This window comes from Lutra lutra, chromosome 8, assembly GCF_902655055.1.
Source record: "Lutra lutra chromosome 8, mLutLut1.2, whole genome shotgun sequence".
In the NCBI taxonomy this organism is placed as follows: domain Eukaryota; kingdom Metazoa; phylum Chordata; class Mammalia; order Carnivora; family Mustelidae; genus Lutra; species Lutra lutra.
The window spans coordinates 92,278,241-92,293,567 of NC_062285.1; the positions used below are offsets into that span (position 1 = coordinate 92,278,241).

At 40.8% G+C, this 15,327-nt stretch overlaps 1 protein-coding gene across 3 annotated transcripts in view; it reads left to right on the forward strand.

The window, feature by feature from the left end:
- Window positions 1–1,609: 1,609 nt before the first annotated feature.
- The window catches only part of XPOT (exportin for tRNA), a 46,018-nt gene continuing 32,300 nt past the window's right edge, over window positions 1,610–15,327 (forward strand). The window contains exons 1-4 of one of the 3 annotated variants that reach the window (XM_047740956.1): window positions 1,610–1,748; window positions 5,272–5,405; window positions 11,662–11,744; window positions 14,633–14,689. In XM_047740956.1, the coding sequence (XP_047596912.1) occupies window positions 5,346–5,405; window positions 11,662–11,744; window positions 14,633–14,689 (200 nt within the window). In that variant the 5' untranslated portion in view covers window positions 1,610–1,748; window positions 5,272–5,345. Of the gene's footprint in view, window positions 1,749–5,271; window positions 5,406–11,661; window positions 11,745–14,632; window positions 14,690–15,327 lie in introns of those variants that run through there. The other 2 variants (XM_047740957.1, XM_047740958.1) reach the window with 2 other exon arrangements.

Consider the following 15,327-nt stretch of genomic DNA (forward strand, 5'->3'; position numbering starts at 1 on the left):
TTAGATAAACTATAGATAAGCTGTAGGTAATAGGTAAATGGGGCACACATAGTCTGAATATATTAAAGATTTTGGAGCCACTCAGACTAGGATTAATATTGGGTTTTCACAGTCCATAGCTGACAGACACAGGTAATGTAAGAATCAATCTATGCAATTATTTACTTACTGAGTTTTTTTTTTTAAGCATTTATTTATTTGACAGAGAGAGATCACAAGTAGGCAGAGAGGCAGGCAGAGAGAGAGAGGGAAGCAGGCTCCCCGCTGAGCAGAAAGCCCGATGCGGGGCTCGATTCTAGAACCCTGAGATCAGGACCTGAGCCCAAGGCAGAGGCTTAACCCACTGAGCCCCCCAGGTTCCCCTACTTACTGAGTTTTAACTACAGGCTGGCACTGTCCTATGTGCTAGACTCTGGAGATACACTGAAATAGGACAGGAATACTTGCCTGACATTTTAAAACTACAAACGTGATGCAAAAGTGATGGAAAATATTGTATATATGAAATACATGTTGTAGTGTCTTGCACATGGTGGGTCACTAAACAAATGTAGCTGCTTAATTGTTACATTAATTGTATTCTACTTCTTTTCCGAATTTCCCTTCCCAAGTTTTCTTTCTCACTGTAGTCTGAGGGACTGCAACCTAGTCTGTATCCAGTAGAAATAATCAACAATGAAACCTAAATATTGAGCACTTATTGTGTGCAAACATATATTATTCCCAGTCGTCACAAGAACCCTTTAAGGTCAATACTACTGTTGTCCCCATTTTACAAATGAGAAAACGGAGGTACAGATAAGATTATATAAAGTGCCTGAAACTGAGATCAAGTGTGGGAGGGGAAAGGGATTGGGTTAGGGTGGGGATTCAAATGCGGACACCTTGAGCCAATACTGCCTCTGAATAAACGAAGCAGCAGTACCAGAAAAGTTAACTAACTTACGAGTAGAACTCCCTAAGAATGCTCTCCTTTTCGTGAACGGTAACATATTAATATGTTTAAAGAGAAGCTTAGGAATTTTCAGCGCTCCTGAGAGGATCCTCACACTCCCGGCCCCTAAACACGTGGTACCATAGAAAAGCAATTAAACGCCTAAATCACACGTGGTTTGGACTACGTCATCTGGATCTCAAGCGCTCGATACTCTAACCTACCAACTAGCTAACGAAGCCCTTATGGAACATTCTAAGCACACCTGACCTGCGGCGAGGACCCACGCGAGATTCAGCTGGGTGGGAGGGACTCGTGCCGGACGCCCCATCCCGGCATGCACCACAGGCCTCGGCGAGCGCCCGGAAGCGCCGCCTGCCCATTGCATGCCGGGAGTTGTAGGCTCCGGGTCGGGGCCCGCGGGCTGTCGTCCGCACTCTCCATGAGGCTGCTAGCGCTGGCCCGCGCGGCGCCGACGCGGGGAGCGCGCTTCGCGCTGACTCAGCGGCGACGGAGGCGGCGGCGGCGGCGTTAGCCGGCCCCTCGCGCTCTTTCCCTTCCTGGGGCGCCGACCCCGCCCGCCTGCTTGCTTGCTTGCCGGCCGGGCGCCACGCAAGAGAAGGCGCCAGGGGACGCGGAGCGGCGCGCGGCCCCAGCCAGCTGGGTCTCCGGCGTTAGCGCTGCGGCCGTGGCGGAGGACGACGGCGACAAGGACGAGGGCCGCTCTCCCCGCTCCCTGCGCGCGGCGCCGCTCCGCTCCACTGACCAGCCCTCGGGAGTGCAGGCGGGGAGGCGGGATGGAGTGATAGGGAAGGTGACTCGGAGCTCGGGGGCGGCGGGACTTGGAGCTCGGTGGCGGCGGGACTCGGACCCGGCTTGGTCCGCGCAAGGCTGCGGGGAAGTTGGCCGGCCGGACTGGCCCGGGGAGCCCCCCGCGGGGGAAGGGTGCGGGTCGGGGGCCCTCCATGGCGCGCCCCGAGGCTGGGCGGACTGGGTGGGGGTGGGTACGAGCTGCGGCCGTCGCAGCGGAGCGCGTCCCGAGTGCGTGGCCGCCCGTTGCCGGGTGTTTCATCACCCGAATTGCCACGAGGCTTCCTTTAGGGGAGGGACGGAGAGGGGGTGAGGAGGGGGCAAGGGCGGCCGAGGAGGGTCGGCATCGTCTCTGGCCGCTAATGTAGTGAAAGTGGCCAGCGTCATTTGTAATAGCAGCGTGTCCCTCCAGTTTCAACTGCAGAGACTTCAAACTTGCTTTGCCTAGCCGCCGCCCCCCCCCCCCCCCCCCGCCCCAGGACAATAAGGAGAAAAGTGTTATTTCTGTGTAGTAATTTGCCAGCACAGACACGCCATTTCTTCTCTTCCCTTCCTCACAGTTCTGTAGGGTAGGCAAGCGTGATGTTTCCCTGTAACCAGAAGAAACAGAGTACTTTTTGAAAGTGCTAATTAGTTGTTACTGGGGGAAGTTACGTTTTATTAAAGCGACTTGTCAGCGTGGTGTTAAAAGACTGGAAAGATTCAGTCCTTGTCTTTGAACAATCTTTAGTAGGGGTGGAGGAGTTTCCCCAGATTGTTTGATTTTTTTATTTAATGGCTATCAAAGAAAAGTTAGGGCTTAATATTTTAAGTATGTTGCTTACCTTCTCCCAAAACATTTACTAGATGCATAATTGAAGTGTTTATCGCATTGTAACAAATGTTTAAGCCTGCACGTCTGTGCCACGTTAGAACATTATGTGTTCATGCACAACCTTTAAGTGAGGGAACTGTTACCTTTTCTGCACAGGTTGTTACTTTTCAGTTGTTTGCACAACATGTGGGTAATTCACCGTTTTATGGTTATGTTGCACTGCATATTGATTATTATGCAAATTCCTTCTCTGTGGGGGTTTCTTTCTGTAGTGACAACTGTAACAAGTTTATGTTTCCTTAGGTTATTTATTGGCCAGGTTTTTTAAGACCTTTTTCTCTTCAGTGCTGTTTCTCTTGATAGAATTAAAGTGACTCTACCAAGCTTAAGGAATTGTCCCTAAATTAAAGGAATCTTTTATAAGACTTTTTTTTTTTTAAGATATATTTATTTGAGAGAGCACAAGTTGGGGGGGAGGGGGAGCAGGAGAGGGAGAAGCAGGCTCCCTGCTGAGAAGGGAGTAGGAAGAGAGAGAAGAGAGCCTAAGGCAGCCTGTTAAACGAGAGGCCACCCAGGTGCCCCATGGGACTTTTTTTTTTTTTTTAAGATTTTATTTATTTATTTTACAGAGAGCTGTACAGGCTGGGGGAGCAGAAAGCAGAGGGAGAGGGAGAAGCAGACTCCTTGCTGAGCAGGGAGCCCTACTTGGCTTGATCCCAGCACCCTGGGATCATGACCTGAGCCAAAGGCAGATGCTTAACCAACTGAGCCACCCTTGTGCCCCGCCATAGGACTTTTTAACCTGGGATTCACAGAAATTCAAATTTTCTTTTTTTGTGTATACACTTTTTCCAGGGAATCATCAAATTTTCTAGTCATTTATGGCAAGGATGGGGAGGAAAACCACTGCCTTTTTTTGCATTTTCCCATCTATTCAAATGCCCGTTTATTAGTATGAAATGATAAATCTGGACTGCTCCAGGTAGTTCCCATTCCCCATGTGACTAGCTCTGAATTATAAATAATCTGTTGAGGGCCCACTATATGCCAGACATCCTTTACATACCTATCTCACCTAGGTCTTTACAACTTTTGAGATAGATGGTTTTTCCCACTTCATCTCGATGATGACCCCTCTCTAGGGCTCTCTCTTTCACATTTCCTAGTTGTCCATGTGGCCCCAGTTTGAAAATGACTAGATTGGAGTACAAACCCAGGTATTTCCAAACCCAAAGCTGATGTTGTACTATGTCCTGGAGATATAACGAGGAATATTTAAGACAGCCTTTTCCCTTTAAGATTATAGAGAGAAAACTGGTAAGTAGGCAGTGGTGACAACATAGCAGCACCTAAGAGGGGCATTTAATCCATTTTGGAAGAATTGGACAATAGGGGTCAAAGAAGTGTTCTTGAAGGAGGACTTCTAAGCTGAATTTTGAAGGACAGGCAGGGGTTAACCAAGTAACAAGAAAAGCAGTGAGTGCAAAGATGAAAGGCAGAATACCACTGGCCTTGCAGGGTTGGGGTGCAGAATAGTGAGGAGTCATTCAAAAGAGTTTGCATCTTAACCCTGAGGGCAGTGGATCCTGCCTTGCTGTAGTCTGGACATATGATAGTAATCACAAGAGAAAGCTGAGCTTTTCCCTCAAAGGGCTCTCGGCGCATACCCTGACTTGTTTCAGGCATGCCCAGGAGAAGACAGAAAAGCATATTGTAGTTGGAGTCCTCTAACCTGGATCAGATACTGGCCTCACTGTTTCCAAAATGCTGTGCGCCCTCACCCCCTGCCTTCAGTCTGTTGGCTTCTTTAGGCTCTGATCTTCTCTTTGGTTTATGATCATTAAAAAAAAAACACACACAGAGTCACAAAGCCCTACAGCCTTTTGATGGGAGGAGTAGGCATGTTCTCCCTACCTTGTAGGCATTGAGAGAATAAATGTGATTTTCACATCATTTAGAATTTGTTCCTTGTTCCCTCAGTTATACGTTCTATCAAAAACTAAGTTGCCTTTTGGGGCTTAATCTTGTTCTTATTTGAAAATGATAGACCCTACACTATGAAAAAGTGCATTGCTTTCCAAAGACTAAAAAAATGGTTTTTGAAATAAATTTCTAAAATTATCCAGTTTAAAAGTTATTGTTTAAAAGTTAAATGACTGGTTTTTCACTCTTCTGCTCCTTCCTCTTTCATTTGACTTATCTTGAAGTACTTGATAGACTCTCAAGTAAGGATATTGAACTCCAAGGTTAACTATTTAGTCAACCACTGTAAGTTATTTTTTTTTCCTAAAGGTTTGTGATATTGGTAAATGGAAGTAGGCAAAATAGTATAAGAATCTAGATGTGTCGTATTTTAATATGGTTGCAGAGTTGCACTTTTAAGTACTGGGGATGATTATACCACATAAATCAGATGCTTCTATTTAAAGTAGAAAATAATTACTTTGTATACTTGATCCTGAAGAATAAGAAAATTTGAGAACATTAATTCCATATGTTAGATTTTTAGAAAGTACGCATTGTGGAGTATTTAGTAGGTGCATTCTTCTGAGACTTATGTTCCTTCAGTTGTAATTTCGGATAGTTTCAAAAGAAATTCTTTCAACATTTACACTTCTTTGCGTAATGTCATCCACTTGTTACGATATTCTGGATAAGCATCAGTTTTGTTTATCAAGTATTGTTTTCTTTCTTTTTGTGTGTGTGTGTGCAGATGTTTGTGGATTCTTCTGTCGGATCAGAGGGCACGCCTGTTGTAATCAGAAAACTCCAAGAATAGCAGCAGGGATGGATGAACAGGCTCTTTTAGGGCTAAATCCAAATGCTGATTCAGACTTCAGACAAAGGGTAAGTTAAGTCAGCAGAATCAGTTTTTAAAGGTTGTTACCCCACATTTGCATTAGAGGTCTTGGATTTAAAAACAAAATACATTTGATGATAAAGGTTTCATTTGAGTAGAAATGAACAGAGACAAATTTGAGGTACTTGAATATATTCTGAATACAGAAACGGTAGCATTGTGATTGATGTTCTTTTTAGTTGGCTTAACAAAGGTATTAAAATCTGATGTGATTCAGGGCAGCTCTTTATGTCACATCAATCATTATTTCCAATTATTTAAAAGTTGCAGTGCAAAGGATTGCTCAAGGAACTCTCCATAATAGCAGACGTGCATATTTTATCTTTATATTTCCTGGCTTGGTCTCGACAAGTTGTTTAACCTTCTTGTTGGTGATATTTAGCGTCCTTATTATTTACTCCAGGCAGACATCTAAATTAGTGGTTATATATGACATGTCTTAGGTTACATAAAATAATTAGATGACAAGGAATCCATTATGAGGTGCTGGGATATTTGAGCAAAAATGAACAATTAAACATGATGTAGGCTATATCTGTAATCAGTGCTATAGCTGAATGATAAAAGAAGAACTTAAAGAATAAGCCTATAATTAAGTTTTTTTAAAGACATGGGTGTTTTGAAGTACAGGGTAAGAGGAAGGAGAAGCATTTTTTCTTTCTCCTTCTCATAGCGAAGGATATTTTTTATAAATGACCTAATGAGGGTAACAGTCTCACTAAATATTAATGCAGTTTTTGTAGTGCTTTTAAGGAGAATTTTTTTTTAAGATTTTATTTATTTTTGAGAGAGAGAGAGAGAAAATGTGAATGAGCAGGTGTGAGCAGGAGGTAGGTGTGGAGGGAGAAGCAGACTTGCCACTGAGTAGGGAGCCTGATGCAGGACTCAGTCCCAGGACCCTAGGATCATGACCTGAGCCAAAGGTAGATGCTTAACTGACTGGGCCATTCAGGTGCCCAAGGAGAATTTTTTGGAAGAACTTTCTTAATTTTATTTTTATTTTTTAAGGATTTTATTTACTTATTTGTCAGAGAGAGACTGCAAGTGTGTCAGAAAGAGAGAGACTGCAAGTGTGGAATGGGGCAGAGGGAGAAGCAGGCCCTGCGCTGAGCAAAGAGCCTGATGACCCTGGGATCATGAACTGAGCCGAAGGCAGATGCTTAACCCTCTGATCCACCCAGGCATCCCCGGAGAACTTTTTTTAAGTAAAACAAAACAAAACAAAAAAACCCTCAAGTATGGGCGCCTGGGTGGCTCAGTGGGTTAAGCCGCTGCCTTCGGCTCAGGTCATGATCTCGGGGTCCTGGGATCGAGTCCCGCATCGGGCTCTCTGCTCAGCAGGTAGCCTGCTTCCTCCTCTCTCTCTCTGCCTGCCTCTCTGCCTACTTGTGATCTCTCTCTGTCAAATAAATAAATAAAATCTTTAAATAAAAAAAAACAAAACAAAACAAAACAAAAAAAAAACCCTCAAGTAATATCTAACATGGTTCTATGCCTCTGCTGTTAAATAAGTAACCAGCCATCCACACAAAGGGAAATAACAGGGATTGAGATTTAAGTAATCTGGCTAGTAACAAGATACCTAACAAACTAGTTAAGACATCAAAAGACATTTAAAATCCATGTTTTTGCGGAGTGCCTGGGTGGCTCAGTGGGTTAAGCAACTGCCTTCGGCTCAGGTCATGATCCTAGAGTCCTGGGATCGAGTCTCGTGTCAGGCTCCATGCTCAGTGGGGAGTCTGCTTCTCCCTCTGACCTCTCTCTCTCTCATTCTCTCTCTCAAATTAATAAATAAATTTTTTTTTTTTTTTTTTTTTTGGCAGACAGAGATTACAAGTAGGCAGAGAGGCAGGCAGAGAGAGTGAGGGAAGCAGGCTCTCTGCTCGGCGGGGAGCCTGCTTCCCTCTCTCTCTCTCTGCCTGCCTCTCTGTCTACTTGTGATCTCTCTCTGTCAAATAAATAAATAAAATCTTAAAAAAATAATAAATAAATAAAATAAAATAAAATCCATGTTTTTGGATTGGGTGGCTCAGTTGGTTAAGGCTCTGCCTTCAGCCCAGGTTATGATGCCAGGGTGTTGGAATCAAGCTCCATATCAGGCTCCCTACTCAGCGGGGAGTCTTTTTCACCTTCTCCTCCCTACTCCTGCTCGCTCGCGCGCTCTCTCTCTCTCTCTCATTCTCTCACTATCTCTGTCCCTCTCTCAAATAAATAAAATCTTAAATAAATAAAATAAAAGCCATGTTTTCTGTATGTAGATAAATTTCTTTAAGAGTTTAAGCTGCTTACCTTCAAAGCCTTAGTCACATAGTTGAAGTAGCATAGATCTTTACCTTGGTATTGCATGACTATAACTAAAAGCCTTTTACTATTTTGTCTAGTTATTAAATAGCCTTTTTTGTTATTTTTTATGATCCTTTTTGGAAATCATTTGTGTTTTTTTTGTTTGTTTTGTTTTATAAGATTTTATTTATTTATTTAACAGAGACCCAGCCAGAGAGGAAATACAAGCAGGGGGAGTGGGAGAGGGAGAAGCTGGCTTCCCACCAAGCAGGAAGCCCAGAATGGGGCTTGATCCCAGGATGCTGGGATCATGACCTGAGCCGAAGGCAGAGGCTTTAACGCACTGAGCCACCCAGGCACCCCGGAAATCATTTTTTTTAAATTAAATACCACTATCCAACAGATTTCTCTTTTTTTTAAAAGATTTTTTTTTTTTATTTTTTATTTATTTATTTGACAGAGAGAGATCACAAGTAGATGGAGAGGCCGGCAGAGAGAGAGAGAGAGGGAAGCAGGCTTCTTGCTGAGCAGAGAGCCCGATGTGGGACTCGATCCCAGGACCCTGAGATCATGACCTGAGCCGAAGGCAGCGGCTTAACCCACTGAGCCACCCAGGCGCCCTATCCAACAGATTTCTTAAGTGCACAATAATTTTCTTTTTCAGAAAAGTAAATCCAGTGCATTGTTAGGGTTCTTAATACACAATTATGCTTTTTATCGATGAAAATGAGTTCTGTCAGCTACAGGTTTTTTTTTTTTTTTTTTTTTTTCTTTTTTTTTCAGCTGCAGGTTGATGTTAAGCTTCCAAATTCAGGCTTAATTTGATATCCATTAAGCCAACCTGAGTAACAGATTTAATTAGGACAAAAAAAGGAATCTTAAGGAAAGTGAATTCTGATAGTTCTGATGTTGGAAATCAAGAGTAGTGGAACATAATTCATTTTGATCATAACTGTCTGCCAACTCCAATTCTCCATTGTCTGGCTGTAGTTCTGTTTTTTTCAGGGACAGTAGCTAAAGTGACTCTTGCCATTTAGAGGCAGGAGAGCATTAGAGAAAAGGTATGAAATAGAAGAAAAGATGATAAAAGCTTTGACTTGTTCATAATTGCCACAGAATTTCACTTAAAAATGCCAGTAAATGCGGCATCTGGGTAGAATTGTTGGTTGAGCATCTGACTCTTGGTCTCGGTCAGGTCATGATCTCAGGGTTGAGGGATTGAGCCCCACACTGGGGCTCTGCTCTCAGCGGAGAGTCTGCTTGAGATTATCTTTCTTCTTTCCCTCTGCTCCTCCCCCCACACTTGCTTGCTCTTCCTCAAATAAATAAATCTTCTAAAAAAAAAAAAAACCCAAAAATGCTAGTAATGCATGCACTCAGAATGCAAAGACTTTAATTAAAAATTGAAAACTTTCATATTATTTTCACTTTCTTAATGGAATCGCTGTCTTTGCCATTATTTAAAGAAAATGGTATGTCAGTGATAATTCTAGCAGCTGAGCCCCCCCCCTTCTTTTTTTGGTAAGTGAAATATTAGGTGGTAATGCAGCATACATGAGTGGCTTCACCTTGTCCTTAAATGGGACAGTAAATGTTCCTAAAGGAAAACCTAGGTTTCAGGAATATTGTTAGTTGACAACTGAATTAGGTTCTTTGCAGCACCTGGGTTCTTCTATTCTTAATTTCCAAAGACAGACATTATTTATACTTAAGATAATAACTCGTGATGTTCATCTACTTACCTTCATTTACATGGATCTTATCAGTGAGAGCAGCCAGTGAGACCACATATGAAAACCCATTACCCCACTCATACAACTCTAACAGAACTTTTTTGATTTCTTTTAAAATCTCTAACCTGGGCTGCCTGGGTGGCTCAGTCATTAAGCATCTGCCTTTGGCTCAGGTCTTGATCCCAGGGTCCTAGGATCAAGCCCTGCATTGGGCTCCCTGCTTGGCTGGAAGCCTGTTTCTCCCTCTCCCACTCCCCCTGCTTGTGTTCCCTCTGTCTCTGTCGAATAAATAAATACAATCTTTAAAAAAAATAAAATCTCTAACCTAAAGGAAAAAAATTTTTACATCTTGACTCTGTGTTTGTATAGACTTACATAACTATTTATTTTTACTATATATAGTATATATACGCACACACAACTAAAACAATTTACACAAAATAAGTTACTTTTTTTTTCCATCCTTGGAATGCATTTAATTTTTTTTAATAATTTTTTTTTATTTTTTTATAAACATATAATGTATTATTAGCCCCAGGGGTACAGGTCTGTGAATCAAAATAAGTTATTTTATTATGTGCAATGCACTCTGTTATTGTTTTTCATTTTTTTATTGTGGATCAAGACCTATAAAATTGATGTCCTCACTAGTGGGGCACAAACTACAGTTTTGAAGAATATTTACTAATTAAAATTAGGCTCCTCTAGGGGCGCCTCAGTGGCTCAGTCAGTTAATTGTCTAACCCTCAATTTCGGCTCAGGTCATGATCTCAAGGTTGTGAGATCGAGCCCCACAAAGGGCTCTGTGCTGGGAGTGGAGCCTGCTTGGGATTCCTTTCTCTGCCCTCTGCCCCTTCCTACCCACTCTCTCCCCTCTCTTTAAAAAAAAAAAAAAGAGGTTCCTCTATAATGCTTAATGTTCTTTCTACATGATTTCGAAATCTGATCAGTACATCAGTTGCTTTAAAATTATCTAGCACTGTTTTTGTGTGATTTTCTTGACTGAGATACTTTTCACAGCTTGTTAGGATTACTGTTTGTCCATTGTCTTTTGTGACATCTGCAACTGTCATTGATTCCAGTTGCAACGTGCAAATGGAAAAGAGTAGCAGAAGTAAGTCTCATTTTCCCAACAATCTGGTAAAGAGCCCATGGACTTGGTGCTGCATCCATTCTAGAGTATACTTACTCTTTTTTTTTTTTTTTTAAGATTTTATTTAGTTATTTGATAGTGCAATTGGAACGAGAAGAAGAGAAGCAAGCTGCCCCCACCCCCTGCCATGGAGCAGGGAGCATAATGTGGGGTTCAGTCCCAAGACCCCAGGATCATGACCTGAGCAGAAGGCAGATGCTTAACCAACCAGGTGCCCCTAGAGTATATCTACTCATAACAAAGCCCTGAATTCATGAAATGAGATACATTTCCTAAAGCATTTCAATTATTCATACTTTTCCAAAATTCGTATCATACAGTTGGACTCTAATTTTGGTTATCTAGCCCACATGATACAGTTGGACTCTAATTTTGGTTTGGGTTTTTTTATTTTGTTTTTTGTGTGTGTGCTTTTTTTTTTTCCAAGATTTTTATTTTTTTTTATTTTATTTTTAATTAATTAATTTTTTAAGCTAGGCTCCACACCCAGTGTAGTGCCTAACACAGGACTTGACCTCAGAACCCTGAGAGCAAGACTTGAACTGAAATCAAGAGTTGAATGCTTAACTGACTGAGGCATACAGGCACCCCTGGGTTTTCTTTTTTTTAAGAATTTTTTTTTCTTTTAAGATTTTATTTATTTGAGAGAGAGAGAGAGAGAGAGAGAATGAGATGGGGGAGGGTCAGAGGGAGAAGCAGACTCCCTACTGAGCAGGGAGCCCGATGAGGGACTCTATCCCAGGACTCCAGGATCATTACCTGAGCATAGCACTTGTGTATTTTTTCTCTTAATACTCTTAATAATTACCCATTGAGGTCAGCAGGGCATTTTTATGTTGTCTCCTTTGCTATAAGGAAACAGATTTGAGTATGTAACTGATGGGAATTTTTTTTTAACTTAAACTTTTTTTCTAGGAATGATCAGTAGTTGCACTTATTCAGAAACCAGAATTCAGTGTTTTAGCTATTTTTCTTCAGGTTGACTGATTTATTATTACTCCTGGAATATTTTAATATCAGTAGGGCACTGAGATCAACTATTCCAAATGCATTTATACCTTTGCAATCTTACAGGCCCTGGCCTATTTTGAGCAATTAAAGATTTCCCCAGATGCCTGGCAAGTGTGTGCAGAAGCTCTAGCCCAGAGGACATACAGGTAATTATAAGAAAATTTACATAACTTAGAGGAATTTAAATTTCTGTGAGACCTGTATTTAGAAAATATTTTCGTAAAAACATTTTTATGGCTTGTGTTTTGGAAAACCAATTAGTATAGGAATGAGAAAAATAGTAAACCAGTAATTTGGCCATTCCAGGATTAACTTTTAGCAAAACTAGACTTTGCCTTATGCTGTGTACCTGACAGCAGATCCCAGCTGGAATACAGTACAGTAAAAACGTCTTAAGATGGGAAGTGATCGTTGGTTTTCTAAAAAGTTGGCAAAGGAGGTAATCATGAATTGTATATATCTTGCATTTTTATTTTAAAGTATAGAAACAACTCAGTTGGCAACATTTTAATATTGGGCCAAGGTCTTTCCTTTATGTATATTCCATTAGCATTCGCTTCATCTTGCAGAGATCACACTCAGTGATCCATCCTCTATAATTTCTACTTTCGGTCTCTAGTGGATTGAGGAACAATTAGTACAGATTCCTAGACTTTTGGTTATTTTCTTCTACCTCTCCTAAGTCTTCTGGTTATCTAGCCCACATCAAATACACACAAGGTTTTTCCCTTTTTTAAAATTTTTTTTTATTTTAAATTTTATGTTGGTTTTAGTTAGTTTGCATGCAGTGTTGTGTTAGTTCCAGGTGTACAGTGTAGTGATTCACCACTTCCATACAAGGCCCTGTGCTCATCACAGCAACTGCCCTCCTTAATCCCCATCATGTACTTAACTCGTACCCGTACCCTCCTTCCCCTCTGGTAACCATCAGTTTAAACTCTGTAGTTAATATAAGTCTGTTTCTTGATTTGTCACTCTCTCTCTCCCTCATTTTTTTCCCTTTGTTCATTCTTTTGTTTCGTAAATTCCACATATGAGTGAAGTCATAGGGTGTCTTTCTCTGACTTACTGATTTCACTTAGCATTATATACTCTAGCTCCATCCATGTCATTGCAGGTGTCAAGATTTCACTCTTTTTATGGCTGAATAATATTCCTGTGGGGGGTGTGTGTGTATACACCACATCTTTATCCATTCATCAATTAATGGGCACTTGGGCTACTTTTATATACTGGCTATTGTAAATAATGCTGGTATAAACATAGGGGTGCGTGTATCCCTTTGAATTAGTGTTCTAAGGTTTTTTGCCTTTTTGCAATATGACTTTCTATGAAGTCTTTCCAAAGCCTTCAACTTAATTTTTCCAAAAATCAGCACTTTCACACTCACTTCATTAGTTTATATAATAGTTAATTCAGTTACTTAATTAAAAAAAGACCTACGACTGACATAGTAAGGGTTAGGGAAACACAGCTGACTAATTATAAGCAAGCAACTCACTGGTGGGAATAGATGCCCATGGATATTAGTGATGCTTCTAGCTGACATCCTCAGCATGCTGTGGCTATCATACTTGCCACCTTTTACAGTCAAGCAAGTGCTCTAGTGAGAGTTAATTTTGAGAACATATACTATAGGCCTGGGAGTATAGAAGATCTGGCTTTTTTTTTTTATTTTTAAAGATCTGGCTTTTAATTAAAGGATTCCTATAGTTTATTTTTGAGTGGAAAACAAGAGTCTTGTATACTTGATTTAAGGCTTTAGCATCATCCGTGTTAAGAATAGAAACCCTAGGGGTGCCTGGGTGCCTCAGTGGATTAAAGCCTCTGCCTTCAGCTCAGGTCATGATCCCAGAGTCCTGGGATTAAGCCCTGCATCGGGCTCTCTGCTCAACAGGGAGCTTGCTTCCCCCTCTCTCTCTGCCTGCCTCTGTGCCTACTTGTGATCTCGGTCTATCAAATAAAATCTTTAAAAAAAAAAAAAATAGAAACCCTAAGTTCTTACTTACAAGAGGTGCTGATTAAACCTAACTTAAAACTTCTAAAGATTAAGTTTCATCTTCTTGTGTGTGAAATTACTTTATTTAATTCATTCATGTAGTCTAAGTTATTGTCTATTCTTATATTGACCAGTTAGCTTTATTTATGAAAATTGTCTTCCGTGACTAAGCCCGGCCCAAACCAACTGTCTTGGATGAACAGATTGTTGTTCACTAAAGAGATTTTTGTCAGAGATTGTAGCTGGCTTACTGTGACTAACTCTGTATCAACCCTGTAGAGACCTTGAGAGTAGAAAATTGGTAGATTTCTGCCCTTTCTATAAGGGCAGTATATTTGTAGCTTGGTTTTCTATATAAATTTTGAGGCTGAACTACCAGTCTGTGTGACCCTGCTTGTTTTGGATTTGGCTGCAGTGGAATTGTGTAGGATTGAACTTTAGGGATGACGAGTTTTACCATCTCTGATTTGACTCAATCCCTGGCTGTGTGACCGTTTGTCATTTTACACCTAGCCTTTCTTTTTTTTTTTAAAGATTTTATGTATTTATATGACAGAGAGAGATCACAAGTAGGCAGAGAGGCAGGGAGAGAGAGAGGAAGGGAAGCAGGCTTCCTGCTGAGCAGAGAGCCCGACGCAGGGCTCAATCGCAGGACCCTGAGATCATGACCTGAACCGAAGGCAGCGGCTTAATCCACTGAGCCACCCAGGCGCCCCACACCTAGCCTTTCTATTGTAAAGTGTAGGAGCGGTTCCAGTAATCCTAACATTTAGAATTTAGGGAAATTCCTTCTGTTTGTAGTATACTTAAGGTGCATCTTAATTTTTTTTTCATTGTTTTGCTTGTGAGATTTAGTGGAACTATTGAGCATGGAATAATTAAGTTCTAAGCAGTGTAATAAATGAGATTGCTAAGTAGAAAGTAAGCCAGAGGTCTTGTTTGAGAAACTTTTCAACTATGTTTCACTAGTACTTTACTTTTGTTTTTTCTTTAAATTATATTCTGCTTATCTGATTTTCCTTTTTTCTTTTTCAGTGATGATCACATAAAGTTTTTCTGCTTTCAAGTACTAGAACATCAAGTTAAATACAAGTAAGGCTTTTCTCACTGTTTTGACTCTGAATTATATGGGGAGAGGTCACTTTCTAAATTAGTTTTTCTCTCTTTGAGAAAATTATAATACAGGCTGTAAATGAGGGTATATGAGACACATCCAGTTTATAGATGTGTTTTTGATTTATCTAAGTGTTTTAAAAATACTGAGTTAATTGATTACATATAAAAAATCCAGACATTTCACAGAAAAAATTCATTTCGAGCTTCTCTGGAAAAATCAGAAGATCTAGTAACGCCAGACCTGTTTCTGTAAGCCAGTTCTGTTAGAGGTTAGTGGCAGCGTGGCCACTTGTATTTAGAACCCTGCTTTAAATAAGCAAAAACAGTAAATCACTGTTTAGAGGATCCTTCATTTGCCTGTTGATTTATTCTGTAAGCCACAGACCTCAAAATGTAGATGTATTTCTATTTGAGAAATTCCACAGCTGTCATTTTATTTTAACATGAACTGGACCACAAATCAAACTAAGATCAATGATGCTACCTGTTGGGCCCACCCCTATCTTTTCTTTTAAACCATGATGAGAAACATTATCAGTTTCTTTTAGGAAATTTTAAGTAATTGAGTGTTAGGCAAATTTTCCTTTTCAGATATATGAGGCTGTTACTTTTTA